The following is a 27,418-nucleotide window of genomic DNA, read 5'->3' as shown; positions in this document are numbered from 1 at the left end:
TGTGGAGCTGAAGTATAATGTAAGAGAGAAGATTCACCTTTCCACCACGCTGGCTGGCTTTATCTTGTCAATAATGATAACTTGTTTGCTCCTGTATATTGTTGTGGTAAGGCTGATCCCCAGGCTGGCTGAGGGACTTTTCACGATCTCCACCAGCAGAGGGCCTGAGGCTTGCTGCACTGCCTCTGAAACAGATAAGACCAACAAGATCACTGGATGCATCTAAAGCTGGATGCTTTTTCTGTAGTTAATCTAGCTTTTCACAATGCCACAAGAACTGATAACAGGTGAGTCTTTTTTTCAGGTAACATGTAACTTCAGGTTTTAGCGCAACATGTTGTAAAATGTAGATTACAGGTGCAACTCTTCAGCTTTCATTTCCATGTTTTTTACTCAGTATAGTCTTGACAAACATCAGAGAGGGACAACAGGAGTGGTTTATTCAGAGGAACAGACAGATAGAGGACATGCTGCCTATAAGGATGCTAATTATTTTACAGTTGGTAAACTATCATGTAAAAAAAATGGTGTGACCAGATAGTACAGCAGGCACACCCTACATAATTCATTTTAATTATGTAGGGTGAACTGCAGAAAAGGTGATAATTGATGGTGAGAAACCTGTGAACACTGTTAAACTGTTTGCATGAATTTATACAGTTGAAACATACAGTACGTAAAGAAACATTTCTGTTACCCTTCTATGTCGTTTGGACAAAGTTCCTTTGACATTTTACTCTCCTGACTTAATAAAAAGGGACAGGCCTTTTTGGATGCAGTTATGAGCCACTTTTGACTCACTGCACCACTACAGAGTCTCCACAGGGCGAGGCATTGCTAAAGCTATTAGCGAGCCAGTGGTGCAGCCAAAATGTCCCAATACAAACATGCTAGTTTGAAAGCGGTGAGTACCGACACGAAAGCATGTTCGTTGTTATCGTTCACTACGATGATGTGCAGTGTTTTTCTTCACATGAAGGTTGTTGGATACGGAAAGCAATGCCAAAGATACCTTTGCTCGCTAACAGAACGCAGCAGCCTTTTGTTCAGCAGCTAACCAAGTTAGCACAAAGCAAACACCCACAGCTTTGTGTGCGTTTGTGACGGCTATTTTGCTTGTGTTTATATGACTGTGGCATTTAACAGAGTTGTATTATGAGACTATAAAAGCGAAGATAGCGTGTTGAACTTGGCGAGCTAGCCGCTAACACGTCACCCAGCTAGCCAGCGAAAGAGCTACGAGGCAGTCTGTATTCAGGCGGCGCGTGTTCGTGCGTTATGGAGGAGTGGCTCTGGAGGGACGACTGGAGGGATGGGGTGAGATTTTTTCAGTTGGACACTTTCAAAAGTTTATCAACTTTACCTGCAGGACAAATTTAGTGTTGTGCTACTGTTTGTAACACGTTTGCTCATAAGGTTTTGAGCATTGCAGCAGTGTTACAGACAATGAGTTTAAGCATTTGAGAAAAAACACGATCTTGAACTTCAAAATAATATCAGTATTTTGTCCAAATTTCAGTCCTAAAATAAATGTTTCTTACAGCAGTGAACCCTCTGACTTGTTCAGTCGGGGATGCAGGAGGTCTTAATCCTAAACTCCCACATACAAAAAGATAATGTGTGTCAGCTGTCCTTAGTGACCTGCCCTACTTTGCTCAGAGCAGAGCAGAGTTTGTGATCTTATGGAGAATTAGTCACCGTGACCGAATGGAGGTTAGAGAGTTCCTGTCTTCAGCAGCATATTGTACTTCTTCTTGACACACTGGTGAGGAGCTCAAAATAGATTAGATTCGTCCTGTACACTCAACAGTAGGACTGACCCATGATGTCAAAATGAACTGAAGAAGCATAAAAATCTGTGTGGCCAAATAATACTGCCTATAATATATAGGTTGTTGTTGTGACTTTCCACTTCCTGTCTTTGTCTTTTCCCGCTTTTTTTGTGTACACCTGTGTTTCATTTGTTCACTACCCTTGTGTATTTAAGTCTGTCTTTTTCCCTCGCTCTTTGTCAGTTCGCCTGTTTAAATCCATGTTCCTGTGTCTGTTCCCCGGTCCTTATGTTTTCCCTGTGTTCCCGATTTGCTCCCCATGGGTCCCCACCTTTTTGCAAACTATAAAACAATCAATGTCTATTGTCACTGTGTTTATTTTACCAGCTGTTCATTTGAAATGTTACTGGATGTTTTGATCATGGTTATTTAAAGTGACTGCGAGGAACTTTCAGTTTTTGTTGATTCTAGCGGCCATTTTTTACAAAAGCGGTACGACACCAGCGCCAGTGCATTTGTTTTGGAAACGAGTGACAGAGAGACCGCAGGATGGACCGCGATGATGTAATGTATTTATATGTGATATACGTGATCAGACCCGAGCACAGGCATTAATAACTATATAAAAATAGCAGTCTTTTCGCTGATGGTCTCGTTTGCTGTTGGAGGAATCTCGAGACTGTTTCATAAACACTTAAAAGTTTGTCGTAGTCACTTTAATTTTTGCTAATTTCAGCACCAGGAGACAACAAACAAATACGTTTAATTTTAAATACTGAACGATTTTTTGTTTTACATGAGTAATTGTGTCGATGGAAAACCAGATTATGTTGAAAATCAAGGAAATAATCTAATTTAGGCATATTCCAAACTTTCAAGAATCCAGAATACTAAATCTTAAAGTGCCCCTTTAATACACTGACAAACTAAAGTCTAGTACTGCAATGACTCTGGTAAAGAAATGTATATAATATAATAATATAATAATATAATTAATAAAATAAAAAATTGGATTGAACCTGCTATGTTTCAGAAGTGCAGAGAGATCCACACATTAAAATAAAACACGTTACATTACCCATCCACCCTTCTCCTGTTGAAGTGTGCTCATGGGCCAGTGTGACTCTCCTGGTGGCGTCCGCAGCACCGACGCTCACTCACATCCACGCAGCCAAACGGCCACATTATTTACCCTCAGAGCAACGCTGCCCTACCATGCCTCCACATATTCCCCATGTGTGTGTGCTCACCCATGACAGAGACGTCATACTCAATCAGGAACAGGGCTTCCTGGCCGCTCTGCATCAGCATGGTCAAAGCGTCAGCGTGCTTCTCTCTGTTTAGAGGCATCCCGTCGATGCTCAATACTCTGTCTCCGGCCTTCAACGTGCCCTCTCTGAAGAAACACAGGAGGATAAGAGGGAAAAATTTAAACGCAGGCGGCCAGCACAACGTGCTCAGAGAAGCGTTTAAGCACCAGTCACAGTAAATCATTAAACAGTTCCACATGAGCGTTCACTCCCAGGTGAGATGAAGGATAAACGAGATAAACGGCCGTTAAGTCTTTGATGGTGAATTACGTTTGCTCCAGTGTTTTGGTGCTCGCAGTTTTTTCATTGGGAAAAGTGCAATGTTGCCTTCGCCTCAGGATGAGCAGTGCCCTTTCTGCTTTGAAGATAACGTACACTATGTGTGTCACAGCCACAGTTTCATGCAGCAGCGTGATGCAAAAACAAGTAACCTGCACATAAAAATACTGTGGATTTGAATCATTCTTTATGGGTGATAAATATTTTCATTGCAGACAAAAAATAAGGCGATTAGTAAAACACACATCCTCGTGGCCATACATCTGAGGACACACACTGAAGACACACGCTTGCATGCATACGTACAATCGTTTGAATAGGCTCATTCATGCACGATCAAAACATAAAATGCATACATGACACATAAATAGCTACAGCGGTATACACACAAACACAAACACAAACACAATCTAACCATGTCCTCACCTGTCAGCAGGACCTCCGGGCCTCACGTATGTAACCACAAGAGGACGAGACCTCCGCCAGTCCTCGTGGAAACCTCCTTAAAAACAAAACACAGAGATAAATCACTGCAAAAAGCGTATTATTTTCTACTGAGGGATGTACACAGAAACATCCCCTTCACTTACCTCTCATGACGAACCCGAAGCTGTTTCCCTCCTTGTGTAAACACACCTCGATGGTTTTGGTGATGACTCCTGAGGGGTTCTGAACTAAAGAGTCGAGAGGAGAGGAAGGACAGTTATTACTATAATCCTCTAAAGGATTATATTATATTATGTTGAGGTACTTGTAATAAGCAATAGTTGATAGATAAGAAGGCCCTTATAAGTACTTATAAGATGGTTATTGACATTAATAAGATTATCCAACTATAAAGGAAGGAATCTCTGTCTGTCTATCTGTATGTTACTCGCGTATTTGTCCGATCTACCTCACACTTGTTGCCAAGGGCCCAAGGAAGTGGAGCATCAAATTTGGTGCAATTTGGACGCGCGACGCGTTCAATATTAATACATTTTAAATAAACTGCAAACAACGCTTTGTGTCCGGTAGGGCCGTGGCCTCAGCGCTTTGACTTCGTGGCTCTGCAGACTGAAGCTGGGCTCACATGTGATCTCATGGGGGGAAGCAGACGTAAACAAAATGGAGATCAGTGTGGCGTGTTCAGCGAGAGCTGGACGTGAGATTTTAAGTTTCTGTCAACATTAGTATGCTAGCAAATGTATCCTCGAGGGCTAGCTGTTTATCGTTGCTTGGCAGCGCTGTCGGCTGCTCCTGGATGCCTTTCTCATTTGTTGGTGTGGTCGGGGTCTGAAAGATTTTAAATTGTAGATATCAAATACGAGCCTGTGAGCAGTTCAGGTATCAGTTCAAATGTTAATAGCTTAACAATACAAAAAATGTTAATAATTAACAATACTACAGAAGCCTCAAGCCCTTGCTGCATGTCTTAAATTTAAAATTAAACTGTTGAATAATAAAGAATTTATCAACCCTAACCAGGCATTGTTCTCGCTTTAGCTCCAGTAGCTGCAAAAGTATAATTAATTGTTAATAAATGCACAGTAAAGTATGTCTTAATGTTATCAGAAACTCATAAGGCTTTGACTAATGTTCTTAAGCAGTATATAAAGCGTCAAAAAGTTTTTTTTAAATGCCTGTAAATCTAACAATAAACATGTTTATAGTGCTATTATTAACACTCATTACCTGTTAACTAAAGCTCATTACAAGGATCTTAATATAAAGCGTTCACCCAAGTTTAATTATTGTGTCACCTGAGTGTTGACCCACGAGAATAAACATTGTGGAAATATGTTAAATGAATCTCAGTGGGGGATTAATTCTCTGTATTTGATCCATAATAAAGATTTAAGGGCAGTGAGCAGCCACGGTGCAGCGCCCGGGGACCAACACTGTTTCTGAGGCTGCTGCCTTGACGAAGGAAACCCAATGAGCATTGATCTGCAGGTCGAAAGACGTCTAGATGTTGCAGTTAATTCAGGGCTAAATTTGGCTGACGAGTTTTAAGACGTCTAGGTTATAACTGTTGTGTCAACACAGATTTAATGACTATAATTCACTGTGGATAAAAATAGCATGCTTAGATGAAGTCTGGCTTTGACAGGTGGTCATTATAATTTGGACTGCATTCTGTCAATGCTAGTGTGGTATGAACTCTGTTTAGGACCAACAGCAACTTTTATACACAAATCCGGATAAAGTACGGACTATCAGACTGAATATTGAATTTCACCCACCGAATTGAGGCAGCTCATACTCCACCTCCAGCACCACTCGCTCCCCGATGTTCTTCAGAAGGCTGATAATCTCATCGTGGCGAAGCTTCGACAGGTTGATGCCGTTCACTGACTTGATGTAGTCTCCTACATTCAGCTGGTCACTCCTGCGGAGAGTCATGGACAGATCATCAAGATCAAGGCTGGATTACTAACCGGGTAAAGCAGGTTCAACACCACCAGGGGGCTCAAAAGCTCCAGATTAGAGGCAGAACAAGTGCTGTCTAATGTGAACAGCACATTTAGCCCCAAACAAGATGTCTGATTATGATCAAAATGAGATGCAACTGTCTAATCTGATTGTTCTGTCTGTTCTGGCAGATTTCTACAGAATGATCCCACTGATTCATAAAGGCAGAACAAGTGCTGTCTAATGTGAACATTAACACAAGTAATCATGGGTAGTTGTACTAATATGTGTCCGGACACTAATGATAATCTGATTATAAACCTCTGTGCAGCGTGTAGACAGCTGTGTAGAACAGTGCTGGGGTGGGATGGCCAAGAGCATCTCCTCCTCATACCCTGACAGAGATGATTGTACATGGTGTCTCACATACGACATTATGAGTCAACAAACTGCTCATGGGAGGAGCAAATTAATTAAAAACATGCTCCGGCCAGCTCGCCCTTATCTCACCTTTGGGCTACACGCCAGTCAGCACTGACAGCGGACAGAGAGAGACGTCTTAAACAGCAGAGCCGGCCGGACCGGACGTCATCACACAATGTCACTGCCGGTCTCTCTCCTGTCAGCCCGAGTGTCTCTCCACCCAGTAAATTAGCAAGCACTTCCACACAAGCATCAAGTCAGCTGTGGAAAGACAAGCTGCTTGGAAGAATTAGCACAGTGTCTGTCTTTGAACCTCCTCGGACTTGACAAGCGATGGCATTATTTGGCCAAGACATTTTCAGAGGGGCTGTGTCACTCGAAAGTGTGTGTGTGTGTGTGTGTGTGAGTGTAATAGTTGAGTCACCCGCTGCTTAATCATCATGAAACGTGAGTCCTCCACATTTTCCTTTCATGTGGTTGATGTTGGAGAAAATTGGTTTTAATGTCGGCGACGGTGGGGAAAATTTGTTTGATAGAATGTTAATTAGGCAAAAGACAACAAGCTGAAAAAAGATTTATATCAAGTCATTACCGCCATAAAGTAAATTAAGAAACATTGTATCCATGGGCACATCTTTTATGGTTTCTTGGGGACTTTTATATACAGATAAGTGGAGTGTTACACCAAGCTGATCTAACACAATGCCTGCAGACTTGCAGTTGTAGCGTGCTGGTGTAACTTTGCAACACGTGCACGTTTGTGGGAGCAGAATAACGAGTCCGGACAGCTCGGTGTGGTTGCCAGGTTTTAACCGCATCACAGAGCAGAGATCTCACCTGGCAGCTAGCCCACCTGGCCGTAGGTTTGACACTCTGGGCTTGCCGTCCTTATCGGAGCCTCCGGAGATGGTGAGGCCAAGGCTGCTGCCTTCCCTTTTCATCAGGTCCACCGTGGTCACTCCTCGGTACTCCTCTGCTGACAGATTCAGACACAGGCACAGATCCACAGTCAGCATTAGCCTCTGCTTGACAGAATCACCCCGTCTGAGAGGCAACGAAAATACTTTTTTCTTCCAACTTTCTCTCCTGAATCTCTCACAGAAAATGTTCCCTGACACATAACCACATACTTTATTTTCTCACTGTCCTGTCCTTTTCTTGTTCCTTCACATCTCTCAATCTGACTGAATTCTTGTGACGGGTTCAGGAGGAGGAGGAGGAGGAGGAGGAGGAGGATGCAGTCAGTTTTTTTTCAATGATGGAAAGAAATTTAATGCATTATTACAGAAAAAGACAGTCATTGAAAATTATTGCTAGCTCATCAGCTCATAAATTGAAATCCAATTGTTCCTCTTATGTGAATGAAAATGAGTTTGGCCTTAACTCTGATGGATATGTGGCTTCACAGTGTCATCAGAGGACTCATTCTGTCTTGTGCTCCACATTGTGCTGCGCTGTTAAATCGCTGAAGTAGCTACCGAGTGTGGTTTAGTGCATATGACAGGTATGTCACACAAGCATTTTTTTTCACCTTATCTAAGCATTCAAAACAGTGCAACATCAAGCAAAACACAGCAGACACACAGACAGAAACCTCAGTGAAACACGACATGACTCTTCTTTACGAGGGCGTAGGTGAATCAGGCGCATGAGCATGAATCAGATAACAGAATAGAAAACGAAGCTACATGACGTCAGGTTTGACTGTATTGTACCTGAGAAGCTGCGCCTCTGGGACAGATGTGATTGGTCAGCTGTCCCGGACTCCTTGCTCCCCTTCGAGTATGGTCCCTCATCTGAAGAGACAGCAGGGAGGCATGGAGGTGGTGTTATGAGGCACTGTGGTGACATGTAGGGAAACTCTGCAGCAGAAGGCTAAATGAACACGATCATTCATCGCACATCACGACAGCTGCACACGTTGATGCTCTGAACTGCACCCTGGGTGATGTGGGGGGCCTCGGGAGGGAAGCAGCACTTAGCCAACAGCCACATCCATCAGCAGGCATTAGCCGAGTGAAACCGAGTGATCAGCCTGACCTCAGGACCCCGGAAGGTCACTCTCTTTGTTTCCACGACAATCCTATAAAAGGGTCAAGGGTTGAAAATATGTCCTCTCTTTTCTGCAGCCTTAAAAACTGTTCGTTTTACACAAGAATACATTTGCAGCGAGCTTTATGTATGTGACCACTAAAGCATGAGATTTTTCCTGAAGGAACAGCATGCGGTTAATGGACTGTTCGAGCATGGAGAGAAAATCATCATTTTCATGTCATTTACAGCAGCTGCTACAGAAAGCCGGGAAGTGTTCAATCTGCTCTGCAGGGAAACTGATTTCTGTATTTCTTTTCCTTTTTACCCACAGTGGGACCCATTTCTGACACAGCACAGGGCTGCCCTCAGATTAGCAGAGCCACTGCTCGGCCATCTGAACCTGAATGCAGCTTTAGGAGCATGTCAGCAGTCACTGTGATGAGGAAACTTGACTGGGCACTTCTCTAATCCTGTCCACTGCGGATTACCTTTTCAGCTGTCCGGCACAGTGATTGAACATCATATTACAAACTTAAAGAGGAGCTGTGCCGAGAGTGGAGGGGGCCATGTTTTACACTACAGGCATCAAACTTAAAGGGCTCAAGTGGCTAAAGGGCTCAAGCCTCCAGTGACTGCTTTGATACAGAGACTGGTTAAAAAACACATTTCTCTCACAACCTATATTAAGAAACTCTCATTTATAAACCAGAGAATACGATTACGAGTCTACAGTGTGAGGTGAACGAGACAGGTGCATGCTGGGGGTTTAGATGGAGCCAATTAAGGTACTTTAGAAACTTGAGCACCCGATTACAGCAATTTGCATCAAATATAGCAAGCCTTCTCTGAGTAATGACTCAGTCAAATCTGAAACACAGATATGACACACATATTTTTAGATTCAGTTTGATCCACACTTTCAGAGGATATCTTTACATATATTACACAACTGAATAAACGTCCGTAGATCTGCTTAGAAAGCATTGTAAAACACGCTCCTTATAACTGCAGAACTGGCCTGAAAATAGTCACATTTTTAGGTTTTCTTTGGTGTCAAACTGATCCAGTGATAGTAGTCTGTACATCCATGGGCACATTGCAAAAAGGAACAGCTAATAGCTAATTCAGCATACTTTTAATGGTGCCGATTTGTTACAATGTGAATACAAATATTAGCTAAATAAATGGGGCTCAACTTGTCGCCCACAGCAGAACTAACTGGATGCAAGGCAACTTTCTGTTTACATCCCCCTTAAATTAGGTTATGATCATCTTCCAAATAGAAGTCAGACAAAGAATAATAGCCAATATAGTGGCTAAATCTAGTTATCTTAACTTCAGTCATGTTTCAACCTACATATATTGTATATAATATAACCAACATTCACCCTAATGCAAGAACTAAGATCAGAAATCAGCTGATTAATTAACAGTCCCAACAATACAACAACTTTTGTTGACAACTCTGTTCTGTTGTCTTGTACACAGTGGAATAAAGGTCCATAAATCTGGTCAGAAAGCTTTGTAAAAGAAGCTCCTTATAATTGCACAACTTGCCTGAGAATCTTCACATTTTTAGGTTTTCTTTGGTGTTAAACTAATCCAGTGATAGTAGTCTGTACATCCTGGGATACATTGCAAACAGGAACTGCTCATAGCTAATTTCGGCATAATTTAAATGGTGCCAATATGTCAAAATGTGAAATCCATGGCAACTTGCTGTTTACATACCCCTTAAATTATATTATGATTATCCACCAAATAGAAGTAAGACAAAGAATGATAATAGGTGAATTGGTGACAAAATCTACTCATCTCCACTTCAGTCATGTTGCATCTTACATTTATTGTATATAGCGTAATATTTGGGAATATGAGGGTTGTCAGTTGTCTCGTTTTGTCTGCAGGCCTCACAGTAAATCAATTTTTATCTGTGTTGATTCGTATAGACTGAACTGGGGGAAGCAAGTGCTCGGAGGGCATCAAGCCCACTGCCTTCTCTCCGTCCACATCAAGTTTCCACATCTTCCCGACTGAAGATGAGGCCTTTAGACAGCTGAGAGGCATGGATCCTTTGTCAAACCTTCTCTGACCTGAAACCTTTGGGCAGGCCTGCAGTGAGGAAGCTGCATGAGTCAGACTTCAACAACGGAAATATCTCAACTGGACTTTGCATATTATAAGCGATGTATAGAATATACATATGCATGATCTGGTATTTCACACTAATTTACACACATCCTTGCACAAATATCCTTTCCAACAGCTGTGAGGCACAAACAAACAAACAAACACACACACACAAAGTGAATGACACATCACAAACACATTAAGCTGGACAAAAGCCTCGTAACCACGCAGGCTCCTGAGGGCCCCTAACAGTCCGGCAGATGTCATTGCAGTCAAAAGGCAACATTAGCTGTGGGTAACGCAGACCCCAACGCTCTGCACGTGACTGAACGCTACTGTAGCATCGAGCCATCCCCCAGCCATCCTCCTCCAGCTTAAAATAACCATCATTCACCCTGATGGCAAGAATTAAGATCAGGAGTGAGCTGATTAATAAACAGCCACAACAATGCAACAACTTTTTTGCGAGAAAAAAGAGGAGTACGAGGTTGAAGGAGATTTGCATCTAAAGGACCTCGGAGCGTCACGCTGATTAAAATAAAATTCTACTGCATAAAAATGTGGTGAGTTAATTAACTCCTGATTTAATTCAGGGCACTTGGAGCTATCCCTCTCATAGCCAATCAGAATGTAGGTTAAATATGGGGGCAGCACCGACAATGACAATGAAATCATAATGCTATTTTCAGATGTTAAACTTTTTTTATAAACTGGGCCCTGCCAGACCCAGTTTACGTCGCTATATCTGCCCCAATTACACATGGCAGGGTGGTATGCAGAGCTGGTGGTCCAGTCCGGTCGCATTTAAATCTCTTTCAGCCCATCACATAATACTTGTAATGATACATTCAAATTAATCAGCACTCAGGGCTTTTTTTTATAAATAGAAAGGAATATTTTCAGCAGCAGTGGTTGCCTGTCAGATCAGATTTAAGACATAAGCTTCTCTTCGATCCACTTGACCCTCCACTACAACACAAGCTGACCCCCTTCTCTCTGCAAAGATCAAACTGTGCGTCTCTTACCAATGCTGTTCTTGGTGTCTCTCCTCAGACCACACAGCATGGCTGTAGTTCAGTCAGAGCAGCCAGCCTCGGGAAGTAACCTTGCTGATCTGTAGTAGTTGGCAGAGAGCTGAGGCTTCACCCGAGGTGAAGAAAGTAGGCGAACCGAGAGAGTCTCAGCCACTTAGGTGAAACACCATCGTCGTTTCTTCATTCCTTTGCCTTAAGTCCAGCATTTCCTTAACCCTTGTCACTGTTGAGCTCCAGAGGGCAAAGTCTGATCCTCAAATAGCCTCTTGTTCACTTCTCTATTTAAACTTGTTGACAAATGATGTCTTTCCTCCTCAATCCTCAAAAATATGAATCTACAAAGATGTGTTTTTCTATAAAAATCCAAAGCAGGCAGAGCAACGGGTCATGTCCTATCCTGGCCATCTTGCCGTGGCTCCATTTTTGAGCTATTCTTACTAATCATTCGTCCTTTTCCAGAGGGTCTTTCATCCCCCTGTTCACACACTCACATGAGCTCACACACAGCCCGCCTCTCTCTCTCTCTCTCTCATACAGAGCTGGAGTGAGTGTGTCTGCTCTCTCTCTCTCTCTCCCTCTGCCAGAGGGGTTCAGTGAGGCAGGCACACACGATAGTCACTCCCTCCCCCTGCGCACTCACACTCACTCACACACACACACACACACACACACACACACACACACACACACACACACACACACACTTTATCCATTTCCCACCAAGACAAACACCCCTCATCTGCACATCCTCAAACCCACCCACACACAGATACACACACACATGCTGAGATTAGACACGACAAAACTGCACACACTCAACTCTCTGCACAATTAACACCACCTGCACATCCATTGTCAGACTGAGCCTTGCACACGGTCACGTTTTTCTCACATACAGACTGCACCCATTTTAAAGAGCCTGAATCTGCTAGTCTATCTCGCAGTGACACGCACGCAATGGAAAATGCATATGCAAAATTCCTGCGCAGAACAGCTGCCTGCTTGTGAACACATCACGGTGTTATTCATAAAAGTGCGGTTGTAGAGCACGAGGCTGTGACAGATTGTAGGACTCGTCACACGGAAGCAAAATATTAAAAAAAAAGAATCTGAGTGATCGTGTGAAAATGAAAACTCACTTCCTCTGAAGCGTCTCACCCTCGGGAGGATAAAAGGGGCCTCCACCCAAACACAGAGGGACTAACGGGTCTGCCGGCTGACCCGTCGCCACACCTGTCTGACCATTTGTCTTGCACACAAGCCTCGACGCCTGCCACTTCCTGACCCCCACCAACAACAAACACCCTCCTCCAGCCTCACTGGCAGCCCACTCTGAACCTCTTCTGCTTCATTTGCTCTGGTCACTGCAGACAAATTGTTGTCTTCGCTGAGGCTTTGTAGGCAGAGACAACAACCGCATAACCACACAGCACAAGTTCAGAAACTCAGTGTGAAATCAAACCCTCTATTCCACAACTGCTTATTTTACAGATGCGTAAAGTGATTACAAACAAACATTTTTTTTTACATGTTTCTACTCGCTGTTGCACAGAGCCTAATTAGTCAGCTATTCCAGTGGACACAATACTCCTCGGTGTAGATAATTTCCTTTGAGACTTCTGTCCTTAATACCCCATTTACAATGTGCATAGTCTTTCAGAGCGAGACTAATTAATTTCCAACAGAATAAAGGGAAGCGGGAGGCGGAGCAGTGTGTTGGACTGATAAAAACCTCTGGGAACGGGGCGGCAAACGGTGGGTTATAATAAAAATGGACTCTTTTGCTCTTCCTCTAGACCAGATATCAACATTATTGATGTAGAGTGAGAGATAAAGCAGGTAGTAGATTAAGAAAGCAGCATTTTTGCAGTGACCTTGCCACAAAAACAGAGCTCAGGAGAGCCAAACCAGAAAAGTAAGGCTAAATATTTAAAGGTGCAATATGTAAGAATCGTACATGTTTTTAATTCATACCCACAACAAAAAAAAGGGGGAGGGGAGGTCATGTCTCACTAGTTAGCTAGTTAGCTCTGTTAGCCGTGTAGCTAACAGTCCAGACTGGGACCTCTGCGGACTAGCTGGTTAGCATGCTAACTTCAGTAGACATCTCTGCAACACAGCACACAGGTGTCATACTGTCAAACTGTTATTTATTCAGTCTGTTGATAATTTTAGTCCATTTTTGAACATTTTCAACTCAAATTCTCACATATTGCACCTTTAAGACTCTCTAAAATATAATGACCTGTGACTGTTTTCACCCTTTAGTCCTTGTTTGTACATTTTTCCAATGTTTCTTGACATTATTCTAGAAAATAATCCTTCTGCAAGTAACCCACATTTTCATTACACGTAGACAAAGCGGTTATTCCAGGCTGAAGGGCCTGAATCTTAACCTGCTCCCTCCTCAATCGAATTGACCACACTGCCATCTCATGGCGATCCGATCCAGTTGCATGTGAGGGTCTGAAAAACAAAATGACTAATTCATTTGTCAGCCAGCACGGATCAGTGTGTGACAAAAAAAAAAAGAGCCAGAGGATAAGGATGTGTCACACGCACTCATGCTGGAGTGTTCACCTTTAAGGTCTGTCACAAAAACAGATTTTAGTCAGGCGAATGCTCAGTTTAACAGGCCTGCTGCACACACACCAACACTTCAACTCTTTTTAAATTAATTCAGGTAAAACATGCAATTTAGTGACATTTTGGGAGGAATTAATTAGAGATAAACAACAAAACTCTGCTCCTCTAATACTGCATAGATTAAGAAATAACCAAAACTTTGAAATCTCACGTTTTGTTCTACTATTTCACCAAAAACACAATAAGACACGTCTGCTTTACCTTTGGTTCTCCCTCTAATGATGCCCAGTCGACATCTGAGAGAAAAAGAGAACATCCTCCTCTTTCCTCCCGTTGACCGGCTGCCTTTCCTCAGGGAATCTGTCTGAGGGAAAGCGAAGGAGAGCTGCTTGGGAGCGAGGCGCCCCTTTCCAAACACTACCCTTGCTGACATGTTCATTTTTCTGACCAGTGACAAGGAAAAAACAGGTTCTGTCCCCTTCCTGACGCTCTCACCATCTCGTAGACATTGCACTCTCTGCCTGTCCTGCTGTTTTCATGTTCTCCTCCCTCTCTGGAGAACTTCCAGTCCTTTCAGGTGAGTCCTTTCCAAGCCACTCCAGAAACAGGTGTTGGTTTTTATTAAACGAGGAGAGATTCAGATCCAACACTCTGCGCGTTTCTTCCCCAAACATCATTTGTAATTTACTTCCTTTAGTTCCAAACAGCCACAAGCTGACTGGCTAAATGAATGTTATGTTTTTGCATCCCTGGCAATGTCAGTTTTACAGGAACAGATGGCAGAGGGCTCAGGGCTGTGGGGCACAGCTTGCCTGCCAGAACGGAATGGAAACTTTCTCTGCAGGGAGCCGCCTCTGAACATCCTTTACAATGTGAACCGGCCCTTACAAGCCAACAACTTTTGTTAACATTTTATATTATATATTGGTGTTACACATCAGACTGCCAGCTGTGGATTTGTCTAAACATGCTGGTACATAATGCCAAAGTGACTCCTTTATCTATTAGTCCAAAACCTGGGAGGAGACTGTGAGCTGGCTTCTTTCTGGTCTTTTAATACAAGTCTGTGAGTCCAATCTTAGCCCATCTTATTATAACCTTTTACAGTGTTTATATAAAAGAGCTCTCAACTAATATAACACATCAAGATCAGATTACAGGTCCAGTGCACAGTATTTAAGGGTGTTTAGAGGGATCGTTTGGCAGAAGTCAAGTATAATATTACCATGTTGTCATCAGAATATGATCACCTGAAACAAAGCATAGTTGTGTTTTCATTACCTTAGAATGAGCCTTCCCCCCGGCCGCTGCAGCCAACTTCCAGTCTAACCTCTGGCTAACTTGAACGTGAATCAATTGATTTAATCGTGTGGCTCTTCTATACTTTCCAAATGTTATCAGACCATATGGATCAAATTCTGATCATGAAACGAGTCATTTCAGAGGTTTTATAGTCACATCTTTCACAATGTCAGCTTAGGGTGTGAGATGCAGGGTGTTCAGCTGGTTGCAATCTGAAACCTCACAGCTGGAAAATAAGGTCCCCAGAACACTGTTTTCACTGTATTCAGCCATGAAAACAAAGAGAGTTTGTTTATTTAGTTTGTTTAGGCATAAAAGAATCAGTCAATGAAGATCTCCCTCTTCTGACTAAAATGTCTTCCCCAACACTACATAGTGCATCTTTAAGTAAAAGTCAATGACTCAGTAAATTCTACTCTGTTGCTAGTCCTACAGACGAGGTTTTACTTCAGCAAAAGTACAAACATATTATCAACCAGGGCAACACCAGCGGCTCAGTTGGTAGAGCGTCTGCCCCACGTACAGAGGCTGTGTCCTCGCCACAGGGGCCGGGTCTGATGTTGACCTGTGACCCTTTGCTGCATGTGGTTCCCTCGTTTCCTTTTGTTTGTCCTGTCAAATAAAATCATACTTTATAACTCTGTGTGCTTTTGGTTAATTAATTTATATTGTTGTATCATATTAAAGAAGTTGATCACGTTTTGTACGTAGGATCTTAATCTGCAAAGTAATGATGTGTGTCAGTCAAAGTATATTCGACTAACATAACATAAAATGAAATACTACAAGGACCAAGTACCTCCAAATTGTATGTGAATACAGTCAGTACCCGAGTAAATGTACTTTATTTTCACCATTGAAAATTGTGGGGTTTTTTAATAGTTAAAGGGAACGTGATGATGTTCACCAGGTGTGAACATCAGTGTCTAATCAGAGACATCAAAACAAAGTATTATAGGAAATGTAGGATCCAGAGCTTTAGGAATCTGATCCATACCAGTTAGTTAATTTCAGCTTTTGCTACATCAATGGATAGGTTAAAAATGACATAAGAGTTCATTTTGTCTTTTTTCAAATGTCCAGACTGATATTATGCACTCATGACAGACATACTCAAAGCTTACGAAATCTGACGACCTGGAATCATTTCGGTAAAAGTGAAATAAAAAACCAAAACATGAATGGAGCCCAGACTACTCTTTGACAGTGAGAAGCTTTACAAACTGTAAAAGCATGCTCTCATACAAAAGCTAGCCCAGTTCACATCTTGGAAAGAAAACAGTGTTTAAATAAAGTTATGTCCTCCTCCATTTACAATGTGGGTCAACACTCTTCTTCGGGCGTCTTGCCCCTTTTGTTCTGCTGCAGCACCCAGTCATCTGGAAGGAGGTAAGGAATAACCCCATCTACCCACGGGTGAATACAGCTGGCTCTGCAGAAGCTGAGTCGTATGAGAGTATTTCTGTACTGTTTTGACGCCTACGCACCCATGTGAAAACTGCTTTAGTCTCCGAAGTATCACGCCCTCAATGAAATACCCATTTATAACTCCCTGGTCACTCTGACACCTGGTCATACACTCTGGACTCGATTTTGTTATAAAAACAAAACATTTCTGTCACTGGGTCCTGAGTTGCAGCTGTATACTGTGGTATGACACCTGAGTTATCACTCCATGCACATTTACTTACTGAAGGTATTAACTGTACTGTATAAGTCTTACTACAAATATGTATACTCTTTTATATTAAGTTTGTTATCAGGACATTATATTGCAGTGATGGAAAGTATTTACTCATGTACTGTACTCACATATTTCCATTTTCCTCTACTTTATACTCTCACTCCACCACATTTTGTACTTTTACTCCACTACATTTGATGACTTTAGTTACTTTGCAGATTACATTCTACATCAGAGTCAAAGTAGTGGCTTTTTAAATTAATTCATTGGCAAACAGATTACATAGAAACAAATATATTTCAGAAAAAGGCTTTACATCAGATCTGGTAATTGGTCAGGTCAAACCACAGTATAATTTACTTTTGATACTTGAGTAGATTTAATATCATAACTACTATTTTGGGTGACTTTTACCATGTTAATACTTTAACATAATATCGTAATCTTCACTCAAAAATGATTTTAGGGTACTTTCTACAACAGGTATTTTGTAAAATTGTAAAGGGCTTGTTCTACCAAAAGAAACTTGTTTTCATTCTTTTAAGGGTCATTTTACGTGCTAATTATAAAATAGTAATAATGTTAACTGTATACTGTATACCGTTGAACCATATTTTCTGAGTTTCACATTTATAATAGTTGCCAGACCTGTGCAACAACGCTGTTAACAAGCAATGAAGAGCAGAAGAATGATCCACAAGCCAGTTTCTATTTTCAAACATTTATTGTGAATAAACAGTTTATTCGTTCTCCTCGCTCCTGAGCCTGGCGTTGGGGTTGGTGATCTTGATGGCCAGCTGAGCTGCCCTCTCCACGATCAGCTTCCTGTTCTTGGAGGACACGTTGTGGGCGATCTCAGCACAGTGAGTCCTAGAGAGACAGAGGAAAAACATTAGTACAAAAATATTCTTTGTTTGCAGAAACAACTCAAGAATGTTTTGCTGTATAGTACAGATTCAAATATATAGTTAATGAACAATCGTGTTGTAAACAATTCTTCTAAACAGGGCCCACACAGCCACAATGACAATTACTTGCCAAAACATGCTAGTAAGGCGAGTCATGACAGCGTGACAAACAAAAGTGACACTACCCAATGTGACAATGGTCAAGCACCCAACCTACTCATTATGCAACCGATGATTAATACTGAGGATGATGATTACAAAAGGAGTCACTACATGTGACTGAAAACTACAGAAAGGAAAACCTTGAGATGGTTTCTCAAGTTTCCCACTCGTCCAAACAAGCAATTATAAAAAAGGTGGAGGAAACAGACTACCATTAATACTGCACGTTATCTGAACTCCTGATAGGAGATCAGTTAAACTCAAAATCAATACCACCAAATCTGGAATCAACTGGATTCACAGATAATTTAATGATTCAAGTCTGTTCATAAAGGAGCTTAGTGAGCTAAATTTCTGCTTAGGTTTGACTTTTCTTTAACTTGAGATGATTAGATTTAGCCTTTTGCATTGTGGCTAAACAGTAAGACATGATTAACCCCACCGGCATATCCAAGCTATTTATGTGCTCAATAACAGTGACTGGCTGCTCAAATTGCGACTAGAAAAGTCCAAAATATGTCCCTTGAAAAACAGATTGTTTCCTTCTGGTTTTAGATTAACAGGTGGGAGCGTGTTAGAACAACCAGCTGGGTAAGTTTTAGTTAGCGGGCACACTTTGCACATGTTTAAACTTAAACCTTTTGAATCATTTATCCATCCTTTACCTTATAGCAAACTACTTCAAACAATCTGAAAAAAACAAATCAGTTCAACCCAGTCTCTAAAATTTGCTCGGCGTTGATGAATTCCTATTTTGTAAACCTAAAGTCAGTCTGATTTAACCATTTCAGATTAAAGAGGAAGCATTGGGGACCAAAATAGTCCCAACCCTCCTTTATTTAAATTAGCAGGATGCAACTGCAGCATTAAAGAAAGCTGTGCTTGGCTCTAGCTTAACAGGAGTACAAACTCTTGCATGCTCGCCCCACCACTGTTCCACTGTGCTATTCAAAATTTTATTTTGGTTAAATTAAAAACTCACAAAATGAAAACATTGCAACGTTAAGCCACCATCCATTTACAAGCCTTTGAGTTCAGTGATCAACACCAGATTATTAGTTTTCTACAGTTCACAGAAAGAATGACTGGCAATCTGAAGTGAGACTCCTTAACATACAATTCTTTAAAAAGTGAATTTGTGCAACAGATTGCATCAGTGTCACCCAAATGATTGGCTGTTATGAACTGCACTCTAACACTGAGTGCTACACTCTCTGGATGGACAAATTGATTTCAAGTTGCAGCTTGGAGGGAAGCCAGCTTTTCAAATAGATCCAACTGATGTTGAACATCCTCATATAAGTTCCTACTTTTATTGTACAAGCCAAATATCGGTCACACGAGACTCACCAAGCATCCCCAATTCTGACTGTTCCCATCAAATATCAAGTGCTGGACATTTACAGATACATTGTCAGAGTCGATTTTAAACTTCACTGCACAAGGGGCTTTTGATGTGGTTTGAGGATGTTTCTACATGGTTACAGATAAGAGCCTACTGTATTTACTCTTGTTACTCAGTGTTGGTGTAATACAGGGTGTCAACAGATAGACACTTATAAGACAGATTTTTGGACAAATCATCCATTTCTTATTCAAGCGTTACAGGCAAGTATAAAGTTATGGGGTATATATGTGGTCCCGTGCAGAGGCACGATTATTAGAGCAAGTTAGTTAATCTTCATGTTGCCAACAGGTAAGTGCAAGTATAGAGTAAAGAGACAGTATTGGGTTCAATAGTAAGTTTAAAGATTTGTAAGATCATAAATATGGACCGTCATGCAGAGGGACTCATTTTCATAATAAGAAATTACAGGATAGATAAATTAAAATGGATAAAATGTGTCAAGACGCACAACTTCCAAGATTATTCACTGACTTTTAATACTTAGTATATATATAAAATAAAATTCAAGACATTTAATTAAACGGACATGCAAACTACATGTAATGAAATCCTAAATGGACTTATGTCACACAGTTATGACAGAAAATACCAGTTTAAGATTTGCCACCCGTCAGTTCACCCTGAGGGTATACAGAGATGTTGGTGCTCTTATTTGCTTAAGTTTTTGAGAACTGGGACTTCTGTCGCCACCTCAATACTAGACTAGAGGTAAATGGACTCTTAAGGTGCCATGGCACTGATAAACTGCATCTGGAAAACCCCAAAACAGTAACATCACCTCCTAACTATAACAATGTCTCCTTTAGTCAAGAAAGCCAGTCAATCCATACATTTGAAATGTATGAAATATTAAATGGATATCTTCTACGAAAGCTCAAACATATTTGCTCTTCAATTCCATTCAGTGACTACAAAAGTCTCAGCAGGCATCTCAAAATCTCTGCAAAAATAGCACACATTGCACAAGTCTGACAATATTAACTTTGATATGTAGTGTAAAGTAATCTACATAAACAACTTACTTGTTGCTCATCATCAGGACCTCGAGCTCCTTGACATTGTGGACCAGGAACTTCTTGAAGCCAGTGGGCAGCATGTACTTGGTCTTCTTGTTGCTACCATAACCAATGTTTGGCATCAGCATCTGCCCCTTGAACCTCCTGCGCACCCTGTTGTCAATACCTCTGGGCTTACGCCAGTTTTTCTGTTGGAGATATGAAAACATATTCAAGGATTAGTTCAACCTTTTAGATAAAAGCAGGGTTCTGAACCTGCTGAAGATGTAGCATGTCATACTGCCTCTTACCGCAATCTTGACATATCGGTCAGACTGGTGGCGGATGAACTTCTTGGTCCGCTTCTTGACAATCTTGGGTTTTGTGAGGGGCCTGATGGCTGCCATGGTGACTGAGGACAGAAAAATAAAACTTCAGTTACAACAAAAAAGGCATGATTATGTCAGCTTCAAGGTTGCAGCTTTACACCACAACGTGCTACATGCTAATAGCAAATTAATAGCAAACTACTATCCACAGGTGATCAAACAACTGTTTCTGTACCTGCACCTAGTTAAAGGCCACATTTATTAACAGCACATGCTTTAAATGACTTAACTATTACTAAGCCTGCGACTAACAAGTATACACGGTTTGTGTTGAGTGAGCCTCCAGGTAAACGTGTTAGCCAACGTCAGCTAGCTAGCTAGCGGTGCAGTCAATGTTTAGCTAGCTTGATAGCCATGCTACTCTACCACATACACTCAGCTCCAACAGTATGATATGAACAGATACATAATTTTCACATCTCAAATTGGCAACTGCTGGTTGTTATTTCACACTGTTTGTCTGTCCGCCACGCTGTACAGCGGGCCTTTACTCAATACTGCAACTCCATTTCACGGGGAGAGCGCTAGCAAGCAGCGAAACACTTTCAGAGCAGCACCTCGTTTCAGAAAGAGTCATTAAAGAGGGTTTTATATGATAAAATGGTCAATTTCATCTAACATCTATAGAGTGGACGTCTATGATTGATAAACCATAACAAGATGGTTAAATAATGCCATAAATTGCGCGGATGAACACAGATTGTATGGACTCACCCGCCGATGTAAATCCAAAAGGGACTTCGGCAACGGCGGAAGGAAAGAAAAGGACTTCCGTGAGGGTCGCAAAGGCTTATGGGTAGTGTATTTCATCAGAGGACGATCAGACTACAGTACTTTAAGGTACTTGTTGTGCACCGGAATTTACAGTTGTTTCTCAAAACATGTTTGATAAAACAGCACGACTCTCGTAGTGTTTGTTGTCGGCTGACAAGTTAATGTTATATTATGATGTTTTAAGCCGTGTGCAGAGCTGTACCCCTCCCGTCCTCATTTGTTTACTGTGCATGAAAGATTTGTGCGCACTTCCTTTTTTGAGGAGGGGGTCCGGACTTCTCTGAACAGGGTGAGCAGCACCGTATCTCTCAGTGCGAGCTCTGAAGCTGAACAACAAAAAAGGAAAATAAACACCATAAAGTTAAATTGTGTTCCTTGTTTTTTTTTAAGAAGAGGAGGCGGGAGCTGCTGACTGACTGACATGCTGCACGGCGGGGTGGGGTGTGATAAAAGGTAAATGATTTGTCTTGAGTCACATGATGGTTTGATTATCGTATAAAGACTTGGACGGGTTGTATTTCCTTGTTTGGTACTTTTGACATGGAGCACCGGCCTTTATTGAGGTGAGCGTCGCCTCTTGTGTGGATTTTACTCCAAACTTGGCGTTTTGTTTCCCACTAAACTTTCCTTAACTTTCGTTTTCCGTTACCTACAGCCCCCAGAACACGTATGGAGTCGCAAATCCCGGGTATGTCCCAGCAGCGGCGGGGGTACCAGGTAAGACCCATGGAGGTTTTTATTTTTTAAACTTTTCATCCTGAGCCGTGTTGCTTTTTCGTGGTTTTAATGCAAAAAAAAAACACCAACAGTGCTTTCAACCGCACGCTTCCGTTTGAGCCGCAAGTACGCACATTTGAGTGACGTCATTTGACGTGCGGGTTATCTGAGGCTGCTGACACCGCGGTGAAGGCTGACTGTGGAGGGGTGCGTGTGTACGGTTCCCCTTTTTGTTAGTAACGGTGGTAAAGTGAACTAAACGTGTGTGTGAGTGTGAGTGTGTAGTGTATCTATATAAACCCTTTCAAAATGGAAAACACGGAGGGGCAAGGTAAGTCAGTCACACCCGATACGATATGTATGTTCAGGTGTTGTCATGTGGGAACATGTTGGGGACCCAATAATTCATCTGGATTTATTGTAAAGATGACAGGATGCTCATGAGAGCCACCAGCTGTTGCTGTTTGTTTGTGTAATGTATTAAAACTTTACTAGATTTAAGCTGTAAAAGTCTTCATCCACACACACATGACTGAACTGGTTCTTCTGGTTTCTTATAGCAATGTTCGCCCCACCCGCTGCAGATTCCCAGGGCCCCAGCGCTCCTCCGGCCAGCATGTTTGACAACATGCCTGGCTATGAGGGAACGGTGGCAGGAGGAGGAGGTACAGTATGTAGTAGGCTGTGCTTACGTGGATAAATGTTTCCTCAATCCGAATGAAGTAATTTTGATTGACATTACTTTCACTGTCACACTAGCAATTCACATAAAATCACAATAACACACAAGAATGGTACAAATAACACAATATTTACAGATATATACATGCATACACCTGCCATACTGCAAGATTAAACAGGGACAGATAGAATAAGTAGAATAGAAGTTGAATATAAAGCTAAAATGTGCAAAATAAGAGCATTCTGGTCTGGTTGTGCTATCTCCACCTCCTGCCCATAGAGATATTGTAACGTTTTATGGCACTGGGCACTGCACAGTTGGAGGAGCTTTGAGCTGAAGGCGCTCTGCTGCCCGATCAGTAAGTCGTGGAGATCACAGATGAAGAAGTTTATTTAGAGAGTTCATTTTATTTATTCATTCCTTCGCTCCACCTGTTAACAACATTTTCAAGATGGACCCACATCAAGTCCTGGGAACAATATTTGGGTGCCTGGTTCTTTTCAAACAACTCGTTATACTCGCTATATACTCTCTCTTGTCGCTTTTTTAATGTAAGTACACCTTTATAACCAAATTCACAGCTCTTCTACATATTCTTCTTTTATGTAGCATTTAATGTATGTTTCTTTTTTCAGAGGTTTTAATTCTCTGTATGTTTATTACTGAGGTAGTAATTAGTGGTGCTGTTGTACTGAACTGCATTATATTGAAATGAGTTTAGAAAAACCTCAATATTTTGCGGTCTAGTACAACACCACTGCAAACTACAACCTCAGCATTAAACATACAATTAGATAAATGCCTCTCCAACATCGTCATTAAAACTTTACATTAAATGTAGTGTAAATTCAGAACTTTTGGCTGAGCTGTCGCGTTTGATTTTACAGGTTTACCTTTAATAAAGTGGCCACTGAGCGTACATACATTAGGAATGATTGCTCTTTGCATGCAGAAATAAATCAGTACAAATAACTTCCAAATCTTCTGTAGGTGGATATCTTCCCCCTCCGATGCCTGCATACCCGGCCCCTCAGCCTACACCGGGACCTGAGCAACCACATTGGAAGTGAGGCTCCATCTTCGTTTCCTTGTTCTTTCACCCAACTGCTAAGGATATTACAAAACATTTCCTGTAATGCAATTTAGGGTTAATGCAATCCAAGCACTCCATGCACTGAGTAAACTCACACTTCCTCTCAAAAGATTACCTTGCATGACTTTTCTTTATCTCACTCCCTCACCGCTGACAGTATCCCATCTATAAGTGAAGACACTGCCCGGGACGCTTTTGCCCTGTTTGCCTCCAGCAAGTGCTGCTACAGCTCAGCACCAGCGAAGGATGGTGTGATCACCGGCATGGAGGCATTCAATACCTACAGGGTAAGAGGAGGTCCATTCATGTGTGCATGTTTGGAAAGCCCCTGAGTTCACCTCCACGTTTACTGGAGGATTAACCAAAGTAAATGACTATAGATCATTTAATATCACCAGATAGAAGAAGAACATGAATCTTGTTTGTTTTCTCCCCCCCTGCTTTGTTTTAGTACCGCCTGGAAACCTTCACCGAATCAAGATCTACAGAGTGGAGTCACGAGCCATACAATGGTACTGTGCTGTTACTCTGTGCATCAGTTGCATAAGTTATTTGTCTTACTGATAATCTAACATGTTGATTTATCCGGATCAGGCCAGCCAGTGGATGCCTACGCCCAGACACCTCCGGGACCTTGGGATATTCCTGCTCAAGCTCCCAGTTTTTTTATGGATGGCAAACAGACTATGAAGGTTCCCTACACATCATCCATGAAGGTAAAATATAAAACATGTGTTTGGAAGAGAAAAAGCTCTCATAAATGCGTTTACAGATTTTTACAGATGATATATTTTATACACAGGCCTGCCACGTTTGTGTAGGAATGGGGAGAAAGCCTTGCAAAGACTGTGCCGGTGCTGGTAATGTAAGTCATCTCCACAGATTTTATGGAAGTTATTGCTTTTAAAACCTTAAGCGAGATCATCTGATCATCTGATTTCTTTTCTTGCTCCCATCAGAAAGTTTGTTGGGTGTGCAATGGATCTGGCTACCGCCACGGAGAGGATCGATGCCACCACTGCAGTGGCAGAGGGAGGGAAAAGTAAGTGTTACCCGTTCTACTTCAGTACAGTTGACAAGGTCAGTACAGTTTGTGCTTCTCCTAAAAGATACTGATATTAAACATTATTCTGTTTGTAGTTGCAGCCACTGTCACGGACAAGGATCGAAGCAATGTGACACGTGTCGTGGAAAACAGCAGCTTCTGGTCTACATCAACCTCACTGTGAAATGGTGCTACTTCCTTAATATTGTTCATCTTTCAACAATGTCTAATGGTCTTTCTTTATCTGAAGGTCATCGACATTTATCGTTATTTTATACTTTTAATTTGCGTGTTAACAGTTGTAAAATTAAACCGCATAAACTTTTTTATGCATGTTTTTAGGACCAACCACTCTGAAGACTATGTCGTGGAGCAGTCAAGCGGACTGCAGGTGGACAACCTCAGCAAGGTGTCTGGAAAGGAGCTTTTCAGAGACTCTCAGTACATGGTAAGTTTCTCGCTTTCTCAGGGGGCACAACATAACAGGAATGGGTAAATTCATACATAGAACATGTAGATTGCTTAGATTTGGTGACTTATTAGACTACGTTAATCCTGCATGCTTTTCAGTGGTGCAATTGTTCCTTCACCTGAGTATCTATAGAACAGGCTTACAGACGGTGAATACAGGCTGCATTTCAGTCAAGTTTGAATAAAGTCAACGGTCTTCACAGCTCATGTAACACCTTTGCTTGTGCTTTGTCATGTTAACTGTGATCTGAAGCAACATGTGGTTGACCATATAGGAACATCATGGCTGATCGCTCTGTGTGATGGAGAACTGAAACTGCCGCTACTGACACGCTTTTTCCACTATGCAGCACATGTACTGTGTAGACGCTGTGTTAGGCCTAATTACATTGACTTTATATTCAGAGGTCATAACTGTATAAAAATCCTTATTTTGTTGTCTTGCTTGTAGGGTTGTAGCAATATACCAGTTTCAAGGTATACCGTGGTACGAACGTTTACGATTATCATACCATGTACATTTTCTTATCTACGGTATTTAATTCTTCCTTTCATTCCATTAAGGGTCATTGTAATTGATCGACATAATTATAATAATTGTATAATGCTGTGAAACTGTGATATTTTCTGAGATGGTTATCGTACTGTGAAAATCTCTTGCTTGTACAACCCTTCCTGCTTGATCACTCAACCAGTAAATGAGCTTTATCAACAGTGATGGTGATTCAGCACCGATTCATATTTTCCTGATAACCCTGTGCAGGTGTACCCAGTGATGGGCTTCCCGGACCCCGTAGTGGTGAATGCTTCACAGCGCCTTGTCAATGAACACCAGGGAAAATACTCCCAGACATCACGCATTCTACAACAGGTACTATTTAGATATACAATGATAACATTTTGTTGATGTTTGTTTGCCTACAACATGAAATAGAGTTTCAGTATAAAGTAAAGACACAAGTTTGGTACAAGTATGACAAAATTGGACAGTAGAGTACCTGAGTAAATGTAGTTTATCCACCACTGGTTAATGGATAAGAAAGCTTAGTTTTGTGTTTGTGTATCATGCTCATATCTGCTCTGTTTGTCCGCAGCGTCAAACCATAGAGCTGATCCCCGTCACCAAAGTGACCTACACATGGAAAGGGAAATCACACCTTTACTTCGTTTACGGCAATGAGTTCAAAGTTAATGCAGATAATTATCCCGCTACCTGCTGCTGTACTGTAATGTAATTGCAGTGTCTGTGTATGAAGGTTTTTACTTTCCAGACCATTGGATGGCTAAATCACTGGGAGTTTTTTCTGACATATGGGAGATTTTGACCTTAATAAAGTGTAATGTTCAGAAGTTAAACGAAGGCATTCCACCTATGAACTTAAAGAACACAAAAAAGTATGTTTACCTTTGACTAACTGCTAAAAGATTATTAATGGTAATAAAGGCATTTTTATTGTCACGTGCCATTTGTATACTGCACCACAGAAAATAATTGCTTACTGAAATTATATAAACCATAATCATACTATAGTCCCTGAATCCTGAACCTTTCTCTTCCTGTATGACAGCAGTAAGTTTTTGTCATCTGTAAAAAAAAAAAAAAAAAAAAACTAAAAACTGAACTGTATTTTTTTGCACCATGATACTTTTTATATTACTAATGTATATTTGAACCTATCCATTTGCTCTCACGGCTACAGTAATTGTTTTTATGTACATGTAAATCTTTAATGAAATGTGTATTATCTTGAAAGACCAAAATGTGGAACACGTGCTTTGCAATGACTCAGTTATTAGAATAAAATGGTATTTCGCAATGTTTTGCT

At 41.4% G+C, this 27,418-nt stretch overlaps 3 protein-coding genes across 6 annotated transcripts in view; 1 reads left to right on the top strand and 2 right to left on the bottom strand.

The window, feature by feature from the left end:
* LOC140999988 (glutamate receptor-interacting protein 2-like) overlaps positions 1–14,407 on the bottom strand; it is a 36,006-nt gene extending 21,599 nt beyond the window's left edge. Inside the window, exons 1-8 of the mRNA XM_073470592.1 lie at positions 14,224–14,407; positions 7,894–7,974; positions 7,016–7,154; positions 5,587–5,732; positions 3,952–4,035; positions 3,788–3,863; positions 3,023–3,168; positions 38–185 (exon numbers count right to left, since the gene is read on the bottom strand). Coding sequence (XP_073326693.1) covers positions 38–185; positions 3,023–3,168; positions 3,788–3,863; positions 3,952–4,035; positions 5,587–5,732; positions 7,016–7,154; positions 7,894–7,974; positions 14,224–14,401 — 998 coding nt within the window. The 5' untranslated portion in view covers positions 14,402–14,407. The remainder of the gene's footprint in view (positions 1–37; positions 186–3,022; positions 3,169–3,787; positions 3,864–3,951; positions 4,036–5,586; positions 5,733–7,015; positions 7,155–7,893; positions 7,975–14,223) is intronic.
* A 3,246-nt stretch (positions 14,408–17,653) lies between these two features.
* Positions 17,654–21,605, bottom strand: rpl32 (ribosomal protein L32). Its single transcript, XM_073469993.1, has 4 exons — positions 21,525–21,605; positions 20,733–20,833; positions 20,449–20,630; positions 17,654–17,818 (listed from the first exon to the last, which is right to left on the bottom strand). The coding sequence occupies exons 2-4, from the start codon at positions 20,826–20,828 to the stop codon at positions 17,689–17,691; spliced, it is 408 nt and encodes a 135-aa protein (XP_073326094.1). The 5' UTR covers positions 20,829–20,833; positions 21,525–21,605; the 3' UTR covers positions 17,654–17,688.
* A 3-nt stretch (positions 21,606–21,608) lies between these two features.
* ssuh2rs1 (ssu-2 homolog, related sequence 1) lies at positions 21,609–27,411 on the top strand. Of its 4 annotated transcripts, none has more exons than XM_073469989.1 (14): positions 21,609–21,873; positions 21,975–22,037; positions 22,240–22,301; positions 22,862–22,966; positions 23,974–24,049; positions 24,234–24,363; positions 24,528–24,588; positions 24,671–24,792; positions 24,879–24,941; positions 25,036–25,118; positions 25,217–25,309; positions 25,464–25,569; positions 26,356–26,463; positions 26,687–27,411. In XM_073469989.1, exons 2-14 carry the CDS (start codon positions 22,006–22,008, stop codon positions 26,825–26,827), a joined length of 1,182 nt encoding a protein of 393 aa, XP_073326090.1. In that variant the 5' UTR covers positions 21,609–21,873; positions 21,975–22,005; the 3' UTR covers positions 26,828–27,411. The 4 variants fall into 4 exon arrangements, with proteins under 4 accessions (XP_073326090.1, XP_073326089.1, XP_073326092.1 ...); XM_073469988.1 differs by having other exon boundaries at positions 21,674–21,873; positions 21,978–22,037; XM_073469991.1 differs by lacking the exon at positions 21,609–21,873 and having other exon boundaries at positions 21,983–22,147.
* The last annotated feature ends 7 nt before the right edge of the window (positions 27,412–27,418 follow it).

The sequence above is a fragment of the Pagrus major genome, chromosome 7, assembly GCF_040436345.1.
Source record: "Pagrus major chromosome 7, Pma_NU_1.0".
Classification (NCBI taxonomy): domain Eukaryota; kingdom Metazoa; phylum Chordata; class Actinopteri; order Spariformes; family Sparidae; genus Pagrus; species Pagrus major.
Note: the sequence above shows the minus strand (reverse complement) of the source record. Positions and strands in the feature narration are given on the sequence as shown.